The sequence below is a fragment of the Cygnus atratus genome, chromosome 1 (assembly GCF_013377495.2).
Source record: "Cygnus atratus isolate AKBS03 ecotype Queensland, Australia chromosome 1, CAtr_DNAZoo_HiC_assembly, whole genome shotgun sequence".
Lineage (NCBI taxonomy): Eukaryota > Metazoa > Chordata > Aves > Anseriformes > Anatidae > Cygnus > Cygnus atratus.
This window is the reverse complement of record NC_066362.1, coordinates 101,731,560-101,748,822: the sequence shown is the minus strand read 5'-3', so window position 1 is coordinate 101,748,822 and position 17,263 is coordinate 101,731,560. Positions and strand designations below refer to the sequence as shown.

Genomic DNA, 17,263 nt, shown 5'->3' with positions numbered 1-17,263 from the left:
GCCATCATCCGGGCTGCTTTTCTCATCTAGTCTGAGTTTACACAAATGTAGATGACAGCAAATTTTCTCTTTTTCTTTTTTCAAATTGGTATGGGTTAATATACATTTATTGCTGCTGTAAATCCTGAGAAAACACCTTCCACCCTCATTTCTATCTGTTACTAAAAATTGCAAGCTGGCAATGTCAAGTGTTGTGATATTTGAAAGGGGGAAAGAAAGACTTGTTTATGAAGTTTCTCACTTCTTTTAGCCTAGGTAAGTTTTTTCCAGTTTGCTTTGAATTTTTTCAGCTTTATGTGAGAAGTGAGTCAAGCTTTTTATAATTGAAAATACAGACTTTGTAAAGCGTTAGGTACAAAAAGTATAGTAGGTTCCCCAAAGTACAAAATTAATGTTTTATTTTTTTTCCTACTGTATATTCTTTGTATTGCTCTTGTTAATGTGAATGCCCTAGAAGGCTCTTTTCTTTATTTGTAATGGATGCATTTTCCAGATTGCTGAAGGAACACCTCTAGCAAGAGGGATAAGGGGAAACTATGTAGTAATGTCATATAAAGATCCTATTAGTCTCTATTAAAAATCACTCTTGGGTGTGCCCTGAATTTGATGCAAAGTGATTTATGGTTTTCAGTTTCTGGATTAATGAAAATAACATAGCATAGCATAGCAACAGAACAAAGGAACAGCCCTTTCAGTAGTTATTTATTTAATTCTTTTGGTCCAAACTGAAGCATCTACTTGATGTAATTCTTCATCTATCAAACTGCAGTGAGATTGTAATATTATATGGTGAAAAGTGAGCTCTGTCCTTCCTTCCTTTTTCCTACTGTCAGATACATATTTGCATAGCATACTTATGTCTGTTCTTTAGCTGAGCTTTAAAAATTGTTTCTGCAAAGCTCTTAGAAAGGAAGTAAGGCATCTTTCAAAAAGGACTTTCAGGAAGTCCATTCTAGCCAAAACTTCTTAGTCATGATAGAAGTACCTCATTTAATGCTCTTGAATGGTGAACAACGCAGTCCTACAGTAAAAAGTGATGTTGCATTGGAAACGCTTTTAACTGGCAAACTTAGACTCCGGTATTGTTATTAGTGTCACTAGGGAGTTCTATTCCTTAAATCTAAGATTCAGTAGTCATTAAAACTGCATAATGAACAGCTGCTTTATATGGAAACATCAGATGTGTAGCTTTATGTAGTTTTTTTGTGTAGCTTTTTTATTTTATGTAACCTTTGAGCTGTTGAAGCTTTTTTTCCCCCATGATTTTGGTCGTTGCTGTTGTTGTTTGTTTGATTGATGGTTATTTTTTTTAGATCTGTGATCTTTCCTGCACATGAACACCACACTGTATTCTTACCCTCAGTACATTCTCTGGGGACTTATGTTAAGGCAAAAATGTGTAGGGCTTATTTGGTAGTTGTGAGACGTAACCTGAAGTAATGCTACAAAAGTAAAAAAAAATAAAAGTAAAAAGTAAAAGTAATGCTACATACATTCGGTATACTTTTATCTCTTGTTAGAAAAACTGCAGCTTTTGATGAAGAAATTCAAAATCTCTATGAAGAAATGGAACAGCAAATCAAAAAGGAGAAAGAGGAGTTTCTCTTGAAAGTGAGTGTCTATTGTTACTTTGGCCTGAATTCTGCTCCTATTTCCAGTGGTTTAATACTCATTCTGGGCGTGGAATAAGAGCCCACAAAATGTGTTTCACAACAGAGTTATAAAAAACAGCATTTGCCTTACTGATGCTTTTGATCTGATCCAGGCTCCACAGCTTCCAACTGAATGACTTTGATGAATGGAACATCAGTGTACTGTGCTCAGTGGTTGGCATACAGTAGCAGCTGATTTTCTTTTGAAAGTCAATGGAACTACTGCTTCATTGTATTATCGATGCTTCTACAGATCCAACTGCTGGATACAGTTAGCAAAAATGTTTTCTGAGGTTGTTCACAGCAGCACTAATCTTGTTGAGTTCTGCAAGCTCTGCTTTTGTGGAGGGGATAAGTTCTCACTGAACTGCAACAACAGCTATTCAAGTAATGGTAATTTCTGAAACCAGTACACCTGTTTGCATGATAATCTTATGTCAGATTCTTTTGTCACTGCCATAATTCCTCCAGAACACTTAACATCGAATTCCCTTTTCTTCTGAAAAGTCTACTTTAAATCTCACCTATTGCTTTTAATAATCTGTTCTTTTGATTTTTCTTCCCCGCCTCTCCCCACCCCCTTCGAACAAGGAAACTAACAAGAAGTTCCAATACGCTGCAGGAAACAGTCACCTAAGAATCATTTGGGTGGGCACCTCTGCTGCTCTTAACTTTCACACTAGATCAGGTTGCTCAGGGCCTTGTCCAGTTGAGTTTCGAGTATGCCAACGATGAAGATTCCACAGCAGCTCTGGGACAACCAATCGTAAGCCAGTGTTTCATGCCTTTTTGTTTTTTTGAAAGCACTTGTGTCAATGAAAACAATATATGTTTTCATATAACCTATGGTACTCAAAATGTTGCCCAGACTAGTGGATATTCAGCAAAGATCACCTCAATTCTCAATCAGACATGATATCTATAGAAATCCTTTCGTGGTCCAAATGTATAAAGTGGTTTTTTTTTTTTCGTTTTTTTTTCCCCTGACATAAACTGTGTTAGAGCTAAAGGTGTCTTAATCAGTTGTCTAAAGTATCTTCTAAGTCTTCTAAGTCTTTATTTGCCTCAAAGGCAAGAACATGATTCATAAACTTCAGTTTTTACATTCCAAGTTGAGAGCAGTTTTCAGTGGTGGATGAGATGAAACCTTTATATAAAGTTTGCATATCAATTGAAGAATAACAAGTATTTGCAACTTAGCCTGCTGGTGGAAGAATTGGTTTATACCCTATTAACACCCCATAACTGAAGTTGTATTGAAAATTCTAAAACATAAAAACCAACAACCCCCCAACCCCACCCCCAAAAAAAACCACCACCAAACCAAAAAAAAAAAGACTCTTTCTGTAAGCAATGATTGTTGGATCTCCTAATTAGTTGTATTTTTGAGGCAAAGCCGTTTATTTCAAGCTGTTCCATTAAAGCTTCCCACTGAAGCTATTTACAGTTTAGTCAACGTTCACGCTAGTGGCTTAGTCAGCTTTCACACTAGTGGTTGTCCAGATACTGTAAAAGTCGGTCAAAGAAACTCTCTAATACTCAGTTTGGAGTTTTAGAAAGCAGGCATTCTTTGATTGTGGCACTGGACGCACAGGAGATCGCTCCATCTCGTGTGCGTGCTGAATCGTCCAAGTTACAGGGGTTATATACAGTTAGAACATGCATATTAATTAGATGTCAGAGGAATAATCAACATATTCATACTATTTCCCATAATTTGTAAAAATATGTAAATGTTCCTGAGACATGCACATTTGTTTGCACTGGTGATCTTTGGTGGTTGTCAGTAGTCTTCCTCACTATGTTTGCTGCTTGAACCTAGTTGTTGCATATGCTCAGACCATCTTGTTCTTTCTTATCTTGTTGTTCCAACTTAGACATGCATACTAAACTAAGTGATTTCAAAAGACATGTGCACACCATGAATTCCTCACCTGTTTTTTACAAGCACGTCTTTCAGGCCTAGGTTATCTTGCCCCCCTTTCCCCTGTCTTGGGATACAATTCTGTATGGTCTACAGATAAGACTGATTCTTTAGAGAGTAAGGTAGCATTAGACATACAAAGTTTCTAGTCTTCCTTATATAGTGAAATATTTCAAATTTGGTTCTATTATTCTGTAAGGGAGAGAACTATATGTTCTTCTGACTTGGTATCAGTATGACACTCAAGAAGTATTGTTTTTTGACATGACTAATGTGGGGAGATCTGATTGTTAAGTTATTTCTCTAATGCAAAGTCTCACAAAGACTCTACTGCCAGGAGAGATGCATTGATGCCATTTAAAAAGGGAATTATTATGGCTTGAATATAGAATATCTCTTGAAGAATACGTTTAAAGAAATTGTTAGGATAACAAATAAGCACAAATTGTAGCTATTTAAGATACTTAGTACCCTGCTGACTGAAATCTGTATAAAGATCTGTTAGTCTGTCTTTTTCACTTGTATATATATTCTTCCACATAAGAAGCCAGTTACATGCATTTGATTACCCTTTTATATGTACTGCTAAAGGGCAAAATAAAGCAGCATGTTGGAACCACTCTTGTGCTTACTGTCTTCTTGTGGGAATTTTTATTTGGAGGCATCTTCCTGAGGAGTTTAGGGAGTAGAAGCATGCTGTAGAAGAATAGGATAGATTCTGAGCTAATATGAACTGCCTAGGACCCCATTTTACTCAGGGGTGGCCTGATAATTTGTCTCAGCTAAGAAGTGTCTGAAGGAGTAATCCTGATTGGCACTTGGAGTTGACAGTGATTGCAAGATGATTAGATAGCAAAACAGTTGACAGATTCATATAATTGCTAAATGTGTTGCAGCGCTTGAGTCCCAGATCACTTGCTTATATCAGTGGAATATTGGCAAAAGAAATTGTTGTTAGTGATAGATTTTAAAGGTAGCAGTTAATGTTTCTTTTACTTCAACCTGTGTTGCTGTGCAGCAATAGCCTTTATCTCCTGTATCAGTCCTGATACCTTGTATTTGACCTACAGTATGGCTCCATAACAATTTAAATAGGTCCATCTTGGTTCTGTATCTGTTGGTTCTATTCTCATCCCTTCATCGCTCTCCTGTATCAGCAGTTGTCTGGTTCAGGAAACCAAAAATATAGAAAGCTACTCACTTCTGTTTGTTTCTTTGTTTGTTTTTAAATCTCCTGTTTGGTTAGCTCCCTGAAACAGCTCACTGTTGTAAGGAATGAGCATGAATGTTACTGTGGGAGAGGAAGAAGTGTTGTTGGAGATGGGAACCTATATTGTAACTTCATTGGTTTAGGTTGGCTAAGCTCCTAAGTCTCATGGATATATGCTCTGAGTGTCCAAGAAAGACAGAAGAGTTCTGCTTCCACTTTGTAGTGGCTTGAGGCCTATTCATGTGCAGTCAGCACTTGCTCTAGTAACTGCAGACATTAAAGTTGTTGAACACCACCACTTTGCAGAAGCTCAGAGTCTAGTTTTATGTATGATACCATCCTTAAATTGAGTTATATCAGTAGCTAGTCATGTTCACTGCTAAAAGCTTTTCTATTATTTTCACAGCTGATTCCTTATGTTTCTTCCTGCTGATGAAATTGTGCGGTTCTATTAATTTGTTTCCTCTTTGAATTTTGCAGGACACAGAGAGGTTTCAGTCCTACAGTCAAGAGCTGGAGTGCAAGCTCTTGTCGAAAGAACAAGAACTGGAACAATTGGTTCAAAACCAGAAAAGGGTATTAACAGATTTCCTCAATTTTTATCTTTTTTTTTTTTAAAGATGATTTTTTTTTAATTTATTAATATGATTTTTCTTTAGGTGCCATTTTAGGTACCAAAAACATAAGCTGGTGTGATGTGATTCTGTCTAACTGTGACCCTCTGTTGCTTTTGTGTCATGAGTGTAGCTACCTGAGTGCATTTAAAAAATGGAGTTATGACAGCTAGATTTCTATGTGTATGCTTAGGAAAATGTTACCCTATATATGCAGAGCAGTTTTCCTTTTATATAATAAAATGGAAAAAAAATGGTCCAGGTATTCTCCTCAGGTACTAGGTTAGTTTTATGAAATGTAACATGATTCATCTGCCTGCGATGTGCTAATGCCCAGACAGCTCAGGAATAGGCTCTTATATCTTGTATCTTTACTCAAAGTTTGTACCAGCTGTTTCCTTGCTTGTTTGGGAGGATTCAGCACTACACACTTGAAATGCTCTCTTCTAAACAAATGGGCCTGATACACCTCTCTCTAATAGTTACAGCAGTGCATCTTCTTGAATGCCACTGGCATGCCTGCTTGTTGATGTGTTTAAGAAAACAGAATCAAGCCCACTGTTCTTGTCATTAGTTCTCTTGTATGACAACAGCTTGTCAAGTTCCCCTATTAAAAGCATGTTGTGTTTTATTTCTTAAAATGCATGGCCTGCTTGGGAAAGCAGACTATTTCTTCATGTGTAAACTTGCTGTAAAGTCCCTTCAACCCCTTCAAGGTCAGTAAATTAGAAAAGGGAAAAGGAGGTAGCACTGGAATTTAAATGAGCAAACATTTAAACATTTGCCACATTGCAGCACTAGAGCAGAATAACCTGTCCTTTGAAGATGTATGTGGGGACAGATCAGGCATTTTCAGTCTGAAGCTAACTGAAAAACTGTAAGAAAATATTTATTGTAATTTTGTAATGATTTTAATATTCTCCTTTTTTTTTTTTTTAATGTTTAAAGCTCAATTATCAACCAGCAGTTCTGTAAAAGCCTTTTCCTGTGGTTGTCTAATATGTTTGTGTTCTTAATTGGTATAAAAACACAGAAACTCTTCAAATGTTTACACTCAGTTTCTCAGTTTTAAGCCTGGTCTAATCACATAACACTGGATGAAACATCAAAAAGTTTTGTCTTATATATACCTTATATATCTTGGAAAACAAAACAATTCTGTGTTATTTTCTTTATTATTATTAATCTAATTTTATGGTTTCTTTTTTCTATATATTGCATTATTATTGATAGTATTACAGTTTGTAAATTTTATTTGTAATTTCTGTTATTTATAATGTCCTCTGCACCCTTATGAATTTGCTTAAGTCTCAGCAAAAGTGCTTTGGAAGGACAGGATCTTCCTATTACTATAAAAATTACATTTTTATGGAAAGGGAGTCTATGTTGTACAAATGGAATTCTCTACTTCTTATTGTATGATCACTATTTGATTATTTTCTGTTATAGTTGCCTACTCTGAATGCTTAACTCAGTGTTATAGACAGTGTTTTTTACATGTATTTTTCTAATTCCTAATAATCACCTCTGAAGTGGACTCTCATCCTTCCTCAGATCTGCTTTTGTAATACTATAACCCCACCATTTTCTGATATTACTCTTCATTCATCTAGATATCAATGTGTGCTAGGTTAGCTTCTGCCTGTCTAATGTTTGCCTAATACAGAAAGCACTGTGTCACTTTCACCTCCTCCTCTTGCATGGAAATATACTTTGACAATTAAATGGTAGTAATGGTAATGGTAGCATGGTTTACTTAAAATTGCCACGCCTGATTATATGAAAGAACCTCTTGAGAATATACTTTTTTTTTTCAAACTACATTAATAAATCTCTCTCTCTTTTTTTTTTTTTTTTTTTTAATCTCCCGATATAATTAAATTATTCCTGTGGTGGAAATGATTATCAAAAATGTGAAAGGAAACTTACAGATGAATTCAGTGTTGTTTCTGCTGACTTAGCCAGAGGGAGGCTCCCTTTGAGGGTCATCTGCCTGACATGACTGAAATACTGATCTGATTCCATACTGACTGGTCTTCTGGAGGCCAAGGTTCCTTTCCCTAGGCCTTTTTGCTGGCTACCATGATCTTGAATTGTCAGCTTGCTCCCATACTGCGTAGCTTAGACACAGCACAAGGTATTCTCATTAGTGTTCCCAAAGAGATGTGTGACACAGAAGGAAGCACTGGAGACAGAGCATGTCCAGCATAGCATCTAGGGTAATGAGACTTGTATTAGGTAAAGAAGGTAGGTGGGAGCCAAGGAAAGTGCAGGAGAGTTACTTTGCTTCTCACTTAAAATGATGAATTCTGTGCTGATGGGAGTTCAATCTTGGAAATCTGAGTGAGAGGTCCATAAGAACACATCAGCATTCAGAAGCATTCAAAAACGCAAATCAAATGATAGGATTGTTAAGAAAGGCATAAAGAACAAAACAACCCCCAACTGTATAATACTGTATAAATGCTTCATTGTTCATTTGCACCTAAAATAAATAGGGGGTGGGGAGGGATTTGCAGCTCTGATAAGCAGCTAATTACACCTTTTTGCAGTTTGATCTGGTGCATTTTTGAAATGGATGAAGTTCAAGGATAGAGTAGAATGGTTTTGTTTTAGTATGGCATAACTATGTCTCTATGGAGAGCACCACATGTACTACATTCACATGTTGGTTTTGACAGAAATAGCTTCCCTATTCAGCTAACTTCTAAGACTTGAATTGAAAAGCCAAAGTGCCTCAGTCAGTTATAATACTTTCTCTTCTCTTTTCTTCCACCCCAGTTGGAGCAACAATGTACAGAACTTCTCAGTGGCAAACAAGAAACCAAAGTAGAGAACACCAAGCTGAAGCTGACTAACCAGGAGCTGCTGGATGACCTAGTGAGAACTTCTCATGATCTGCACTTGGCTCAACAACAGTTACAGGTTCTTCAGGAGGAAGCATCAAGGCTACACGAGGAAAAGGAAATGTAAGTCATCAACTGCTGTGGTTCTAGTGCTTTTGCTTGGCATGCCGGTGAGTTTCCTTCTCAGGGTGCTCAGTGTTGTGATTTGAACTCGTGTTATAAGCAGAAACCATCAACAAAGCCAGTTCTAGTCATATTTCCCCATGTAACTCAACATGTTGTTTGTTGTAGCATGCTGGCTTCTGCAGAATCTTTTGTTGCTTCTTCAAAATGTGAATGTTCTCCTCATTCCCCCATTTTTTGAGGTTGCTAAGAATAATTAAAAAAAAAATCATCTAAACTAGTTTTAAAAGTATGTTTTAGTTTTGAAATACCAGTGAAATTAAAATTAGTTGTGGCACATTAATCCATGCTCCTCAAAGCTCTATCCATCTGAAGTTCACTTCTCCAAACATATTGTGACTATGAGACAACTAGGATGTACTTCTTCTGTCCATCAAAAGCCAGTCTAGTACATCATTTTTGACCAAGGAGCTTGGCCAGCAAGATAAAAGGCAGCTTATGCTGCTAAATTAAAGCTCACACAAGGCTTTGTGGTGATCCAGAACCATCTTTCTGTTGAAATGTTTTGGATCTCAGATGCTGAATGTAAAAATATTTCTCAAGAAGAAATATTTATGATTCATATTTTGAAGGGTAAAAATGGCCTTTAAGTGACAGATCAACCTGTCTTGTTCCAGCCTTCTGCATAAGGGGAAATTACATTACATTGAAGTTATAATTTGCAGAAGGGTTCATTGGAGGCCTTCTAATAGAAAATGTTTTTTCAAAAATGATCAGGGATCTGTAAAACTCTCTTGTTGACAGTGGAGAGCATATGGATGACGTACAGTGGTGTGCATATCTTGCTAGAAGAAATAAATTTCATCAGTTAACTATGTAACTCAGAGTTGTGGCTATTTGGCATATTTCAAATGTCATATTCTTTTTCTGTTAAGTATTGTGCCAAACTCTAGTTAGTTATCACTAATTTATTTTTTCTTGAAGGTATAAATGATGAACGTTGTTGACAAATGATTGTTTAAAAACTGGCACTGTGTTTAGAAGCCTATTTTTAGGTTTGCATATTTAATGTGTGATTTGGAAGTAGGCAGTAGAAATATTCCTCCTCAAGGCGGTTTGTTTCCTCTTTGAGGCCTCTATTTTCAGATCCAGAGCAAAGACTATGGAATGATCTGGTTTTAAAACTACAGAGGAAATCAGCCCAGTGGTCAGACTGCTGAATACTACTACAACATTTGCAAAGTACTTTGGACTCAATAGTAGTTTATGGAACCAGATCTCAGCCCTACTCAACTGTACCCACAGTGTTGTTTTAAACATCTGTATCAGTCTGGTAAGACCTGAGTTGTTGAAGCAGGTGTAATATTCAGACTGCACACAGGAAGAACTTCACAGAACAGCAGAATACATTTAAGGCCAGACACCGTTGCATGAAGTTAAAGCAAATGGTGTAAATATAGTACAAATATCTGATATTCTGCATTCAATGTTTAAGGTTGTACAACTATTTAAGTCATGAACTGAAAATAACTTTTAGGGATTGGAGACGTGAGCATGACCTGTGGTCCCAGCAGGAAGATAAACTCTAATTTTGGATAAAATGTAAAATGTTGCATGGTCTTCAGTGGCCATGAATGAGAAGGATTTCAGCTGTAGGTCTTCTCTGAATGATGTGTCAGTATCAACATATATTAAGGTCCTTGGATGAAGAAATTATAAACCCTCTATCTTTTTTAAAAAGAACCCCTACTTCTACCTTTGCTAACTTAAGCAGCTGTGATTCTGTGTGCCTTATGCTAAATAAACTTCTTTTCTTAAATTAGTAACCAGTCATACAGAAAAAAGTCTACAGGTTTGGAGAAGCTGAAGTCTGAAATGTGGATACTCCTAGAGGGAAGCAATGGCTGTTTTTAGCCATTTTGCTACCATGGTTAGAAAAATTTTCTACATTTCTTTACATTACAGAGAAGTATACCGTGTGACAGAAACCTTACAGAGGGAGAAGTCAGGACTTCTGAAACAGCTGGATTTCTTAAGGTAATGCAAACCTTACTTTCAAGAACTTCTTACATCATTCTAAAGATGTACATTAAGGGATGAAATGATAGTAGGTTATGTATTCAGTTTATGTGTCTCAATGGGATCTACAGAGTGGCCTCTGTAAGAATAGGCCAGGGGCTTCCCTTTGATGGACACAGCTGTTTTTAGCCAGTTCTAGTGGACCTACTGCAGGACACAGCTGAGCCCTGTAGCCAAGCTGATGGTACCCCTTGGAAAGCATGTTTAATAAAGGGCACAAAACACTGTGCAGCAGTAGAGAGAGGAATGAGAAAAAATATGTGTGAGAAACAATCCTGCAGACAAAATGTCAGTGAAGAAAGAGGGGGAGGAAGTGCTCCAGGCCTCAGAACAGAGATTCCCCTACAGTCCATGTAGAGCCTATACAGGAGCAGGCTGCTTGCAGAATCAGTGACTAATGGAGAGGAGCCCCATGCAGGAGCAGATTTTCCAGCAGGAACTGCAGCTGATGGAGAACCCATGCTGGAGCAATCTTTTCTTGAAGGACCGTAGCCCATAGACAGGACCCACAGTGGAGGAGTTTGTGAAGGACTAGCTTGTGAGAGGGACCCCACCTTGCAAGGGAAAAGTGTGAGGAGGAAGGAGCAGCAGAGAGGAACTGGTGTGGATTGACCGCATTATCCTGCTGTCATTCCCTGTGAAGTGCTTGGGAAGAAGTAGAAGAGTCTTGAATGGAGGTGTGAGTTTCAACCTGAGAAGAAGGGGGAGTGTGGGACTGTGTTTTTATTTTTTTCTTCATTTCTTACCATCCTACTCTATTTTTAAGTGGTAATAAATTTGAATAGTTTTCCCAAAGTTGAGTCTCTTTTGCCTGTGACAGTAATTGGTAAGTGCTCTGCCTGCCTTTATCTCTACCCATGAGCTTTTCCATCATATTCTCTCCTCCTCCTGTCCTGTTGAGGAAGGAGCGTGAGAGACTGCCTAGGTGGGCAGCCGGCAACCAGCCAAGGTCATCTCACCATAAGATAATGAAACAAAAGGTAGTAAGATGGGTACAAAAGGCAATCTAGCTTTTAAGCCCTATTCTTAGGGCAGTAGAAGACAGTAAATGTGAGAGACGTTCTTTGTTTTGGCAATTTGGTAACTGGGACAAGCTCCTTCCATAAGTAAAATGTAAAACGAAACAAGAGTATGAACTGTTCTAAGCTGGCTTTGTGGCAGGAGCCTCGCCACTGGAGACTTGAAGCTTGATAAAAATCTCTGTTATTTCTAAAGTGATGGAAATACTGCCAAAATGAAGACTCTTACCAAATATGTTTATCTGTAAAATTACATAAAAATATAGCCAGCTAATTTTCTCTGTAACATTTGTGTATTGAAAGACTTCAGAGTTTGGAGTTGTGTTCAGACAATTGTAACCCTTTTTTTAATAAGCAGCAATTTTAGTTTTGTTTGTTCACTGTCTGTAGATTGTACTTGCCTGTAGGCCTTCATTCACTACATTTAGTTCAGGAGCTCTGATTTAAAATTTACCTAAAACGCTCCCATGCTAAAGTTTGAGGAATTTTCAGCCTGTTTCCTGTAGGCTGCTCCGTGTGGGATGGTGTTGCCTGTTACTAGTAAAGGGGCAATAGACAGAAACATTCTATCAGTTCACCAAGGCTGCAATGGCACCTCGGTCTCTTCTCTGGCCAGGCCAGCAATAGATGGAGACAAAGAGTGATGTACTGAGCAGGTGTATTGTCAGATTTCATCAGAGCTGGCTGAATGCCTGGAGTCTACATTTCTTGATGTTTTCATCTCTTCTGCATAATGAATGAAGCTGGATGTTCTTTTAGAAGGACTTTTCCATGGCTGTGTGATGATTAAAAAGCTTATGGGCAGCTAAGCTCCACCAAACCGCTCTCTCACTCCCCCTCTTAGAAGAACATGGAGAGAAAATATGATGAACAAAAGAAAAGCCGATGGATTGAGATAAGAGTAGTTTAATGACAGGAAAAGAGAAAGTGAAGGCCATGCAGAAGCAAAAGAAGAAAATTTTTCTCTACTTCCCATCAGCAAGTGATATTCACCCATGTTTTGAGAAGCAGGGCCTCAGTATGCACAGCAGTTGCTCGGGAAGACAAGCACTTTCATAACTAGAACCCCAGATTCTGCTTCCCCTTCTCCAGCTTTTATTACTAAACATGACGCCATACAAAATCTACCTTTTGTCAGTTTAGGCCAGCTGTCCTGGCTATGTCCCCTCTCCACCTCTTGCCCATCCTGAGCCTACTGGCTTTTGTGCGTTGGGAGGAGTTGGAGAGACAGCCTTCATGCTGTGCCAGCATAGTTCAGCAATAGACAAAATATAGGTGCACTACCAGTGCTGTTCTGGCTACAAGTGCAAAGCTCAGCAGTATATGGCCTGCTGTGGAGAAAGTTTCATCCCAGGCAGACACAACTATAACTCTCAGAGGGATGTAACTGACCTTCAGAGATCTCACCAGATGAACAGAGGTGGTGTTCATTACACCCTCTCCTCATTAAGAAGTCATGTATGCTGTGAAAATCTTTAAATATTCTAATTGAGAGTAAGTAAAAGCATATTGACTAGAACTGATTTTGATGTATTAAAGCATTTGTTTTGATAAAGTACAGAATGAGGTCCAGATGCCAGCTGGCTTTGATTGGCATAGCCCCACCGAAGACTCAGTAGCCCAGACAGGGAACTGACTGTGGTACGAATATAAATAGAGCATGATTAAGGGTGGAGATATGCCAAATTAAAGTGCATTTTTCTTGCTTTTTACACAGTCAGCTGTTCAATCTGTCTGTTGATGTTGAGTAGAAAATCCAGAAGTTTTATATACTTGGCCTCAGTGTTTTTGTGTTCCCTCTTTGCAGGGAGAGGAACAAACATCTCAAAGACGAACGTGACATATTTTTACAGGTAAACGCTATAATTTTCAATCCCAGTGTTGAACAAATACATATAAAAACAGCCTTGAAATATGGGTATCAAAAGGCTGTGAAGGAGATAGACTTTTGTGCTACTCCTTTTTTTGCTCCATTCTTAATTTATATTGTGTTCTCTCTTATGTGAGCATATAATTTTTAAATGTACTGAACAATTTTTAAGAGCTACATTTTTGGAATTATGAAGGTGGAGCTATCTTAAGGAAGATGAACCTATTTTATAAGAAGCTAGGGTTGCAATGATGAGAGGATGAAATAAACTAAAAATGGAACAATTACATTGAGGTGATTATTCAGTCAAGAGTAGCTGATCTGAAGCATTCACAGAACAGTACAACATCTGAGTACTGAATTGGTACCTGAATATCTGTCAGTATTGGAAAAGAGCAGATCATATTAACTTGTCATCCAGCAGCAGAGAATGATCCCCTAAGAAGTTCCAGAAGTACCCTGGCTTCAGGAGACTAAGACCACTTAGTTTACAGTTATTTGTGTTCTTATCCCTACAAGAATGTGCTAGGGTAAATTGCCATAGATCTATTGATATTTTTCATGTCATTTTGCGGCTTTATTGTGGTTCACTTTGTTTGCAAAGATGGTTAATTCTTGCAGGGTCTGGCATTTCCATGTTCTGATTGTCTATCAGTCAGAATTTTAAAGCATTTATGCCTCTAGGATGTTTTTTCTACATTTTTTCTGTCATATTCATTGCATTATTTCAGCATAAGTAATGAAGACAGCTAACCATAATGAGCAGGAGTAAATTAGTAAAAGTATTCTATATTTGTGCAGCAATGCAAAACAAGTGCTCGAAAAGCCAGCTGGAAGCAAAGAACAGGGTCTGTCATTGGGAAATACATAGAAGGCAATGTGCTGCCTAATAGGTAAGAACTTTTTCATTTATTCCCTAATTCTTATTTAAGTATATTAGGCTTATATAATGGTGTAGGATAATTTTTTCCAGTATTATTTCCTTCCAATATTACTAAGCATTTGGACTTTTCAAAGCATGTACTTTTAAAGTGTCTTATTTTAAGATTGATGTGCTCTAAGAAATTTGGAAATAAAGAGACAATTTTTCAACTAAAACAAGCGTCCAGTCTCCAAAGGCAAGAGACTTCTGCAGTTGTGGGTGATGGAAAGCACAGAAGTATACCCATTACCCAGTGCTGATATGGTACAATGTCCTTAGTAAGTCCTTGAAAGTGTATGCTTCCTCCCTTCTCATTGTAAGGGACCAATAAGTAGTCCAGTTGTAAAGTATGGGAAGTTGAACTAGTGAAAAATGGGGAATCAACTCTCATCTGTGTGACTGTGAACTTGAAATCAAGAGGAACAAGAGGGTGATCTCACTGAAATACTATCATATTTCTTTTGAGGCAAAAGGAGCTAGAAAGAAGACTGCTGTGTCACTTGGAAATAACAGCTAAGGCAATATCCCCACAAGCCCAAGGTCATGAAACGTAGGGAGAAACAGGATGCAGAAATTAACTTTTGTAAGTTCAGTACTAAGAAGTGGAGTGTGATTGGCAAAAGCAATCATGGCCCAAAAATCCTGTAAAAATTTAGATGGGAAGGGACCTTTGGATGTCTGTAGTCCAACCTCCCTCTCAAAGCAGGAATAACTCCAAAACTAGATGAGGTTGCCTAGGGCCTTATCCAGTTGAGTTTTGAACATCTGGATGGAGTTCCAGAAGCCTTTTGGGGAACTTGTTCCCTTGCTGCACCAGTCTCATGAGGAAATGTCATTCCCCTTATCCGATCAGCATTTTGCTTACTGCAGCTTGCATCTGTAGTCATTGCACATACCTGAGAAGACTCTTTTTCACTAACCGTCGGCGTTTGTAAAATCCCCACTTAGCCTTTTTTTTTTCTCCTCCCTTTTAAACAAACCCAGCTCCCTCCTACCTGCAAAGAGAGAATTAAATCACACATAGAAAGTGTCTGGACTGAGTGGTTATTTTATTTTTCCAGAATAGACAGATGTTTGTGTGTGTGAATGAGGAAATCGCAATAGAGAAACTTACTGTAGCTATTCCATGAGGTTAGAAATGAGACTAAACTTATGTTTTCTATTCTGGTTCACGTTTCCCCTGGAAGTTATTAGCTTTCTCCATGATACTTGTACTTATTAAGCACACTATATACATACACCTTGTGTGATGAACTGACTTTTCAGTAGACGCTAGACTGAAATAAGTGTGCCTGCTGCGAGTAGTAACAACATGGGAGATTAAATTCAGTTATACTAGGAAAAAAACAATAGGAATCTAGGCCCAGTATATTTTTTGTAATCTATTTACTTTTTCTCTCTGTCTAGCTGTTCATTTGAAGATGATGTTTTCAATAACTCATCAAAAAGAATGAATTCTGCTGGATTGAATGGATTTCCCTCTGTTGAGCCTGATGCTGGAGCCACTGGAGGAATGTCTAAAGCATCCCATCTCCAAAGAATAATATCAATTGAGGAAGATCACTTACCCCAGCTTCTTGATAGGTCGTTTGATAAGCAGCTGAGCAAACAGACAGAAGATGAGAGTACTTCTTTTGAGATGGAATTAGATAAGAAAAACACAGAACCATCAATGGAACACTCACCACCATCTTCTAGAGGGCAGCCAGCAGGGAAGGAAGCACTTTCAAATGTAAGGGGGCAAAGGACCTTGGAAAACATGAAATGAAATGGTGTTAAAGGGGTTACCATAACATATTACTCCTAGAATCTAAAATTGTTTAGTTTTCTCTTTGTAAGTAAAGTCCAAAAGATTAGGCCATTGCATGAACAGGGAGATGGAAATGTACTGAGGATTAATTTTGAATGTGCAAAGAAGGGAAACTTGGCCTAAAGAAATGGTAACTGTAGGCAATATCTTTTTACGCCTGTAAAAGCAAAAGCCAGCAAACTAGTAACATATTTCTGGACAGATTTGTTGAGTATTAGAAAACAAATTATGAAGGACTGTTTAGGAAAAGTGAAGTTAAGCCTTCTAATTAATGACAGAAGAAATCCACCGAAGGGTAGCAGTTGTCCAAAAATGAAGCAACTGTCTTTTAGACATTTAAATAGAGAAGTTGCTCTTTTTTTTTTTTTTTGTCAAAAAGTGGTGTTTCTTATAATCTGATAATTTTCAGTCAGCTTTGGTAGCTGTTACATTACCAGAGAAATGATGAGATAAATATCCTTACTTTTTATTTATTATTTGAGAAAACTTTTAATTGGCAAATTGAAATCGAGATTTTTTCCAACTCTAGATTTTATGTGCATGTTAACAATGAATTTGCCATGCAATAACAATCTGTAAAACAATATGCTTGAAGGTACTTTTCTTTGTATTATAAAACCCTGTTGCACTCCTATTGCTTCAGAGCTAGCTGTGCTTGTGATCTAAGTTTAGTATCATTGTTAAGTATTACTCATTGTTAGATTCTTGAAGCACATATTAAAAAGATTAAGGCATAGGAAAAATAGGTACGTTTGGTCATAATTATATAGTTCTTTTAGAAAAAGCAAGTGTATCTCAAAAACTATGATAGAATTATGCCATGGTTGCATAATAACTTCTAAGTGGTACATTTTAATAATAATAATAATAAAATAGGGCACAGAACAGGGTTCCAACCTTTGAAATGATTAATGCAATGCATACTTTTTGCTTGCTTTATGATTTATTTTGTATTGCATTTTCAAAGTATGCGATCATGGGACTTTGGTATAGCAAAAGCCAGGTAGATCATCAAGTCCAGCTAGAACAAACCTGTCATTTTGCTCTGTTTTAGCAGTCGTGCCTTTTGAAAGCATATCCTCTCAACTGGGTATGAAATGGGCCTTCCCTCAGATCTTGTTTCTTTATTTAAAAAATAAAAAAAAATCCCACAAATGGTTGAGAACAAGTGGGGAGAGAAAATAAGAAACCAGA

General features: G+C 37.5%; 1 protein-coding gene across 1 annotated transcript in view; it reads left to right on the top strand.

The window, feature by feature from the left end:
• The window catches only part of CRACR2A (calcium release activated channel regulator 2A), a 55,897-nt gene that overhangs the window by 18,200 nt on the left and 20,434 nt on the right, over nt 1-17,263 (top strand). Inside the window, 7 exon segments of the mRNA XM_035545673.2 lie at nt 1,521-1,611; nt 5,267-5,362; nt 8,182-8,369; nt 10,335-10,406; nt 13,275-13,320; nt 14,139-14,230; nt 15,667-15,991. Of these exon segments, the coding sequence (XP_035401566.1) occupies nt 1,521-1,611; nt 5,267-5,362; nt 8,182-8,369; nt 10,335-10,406; nt 13,275-13,320; nt 14,139-14,230; nt 15,667-15,991 (910 nt within the window).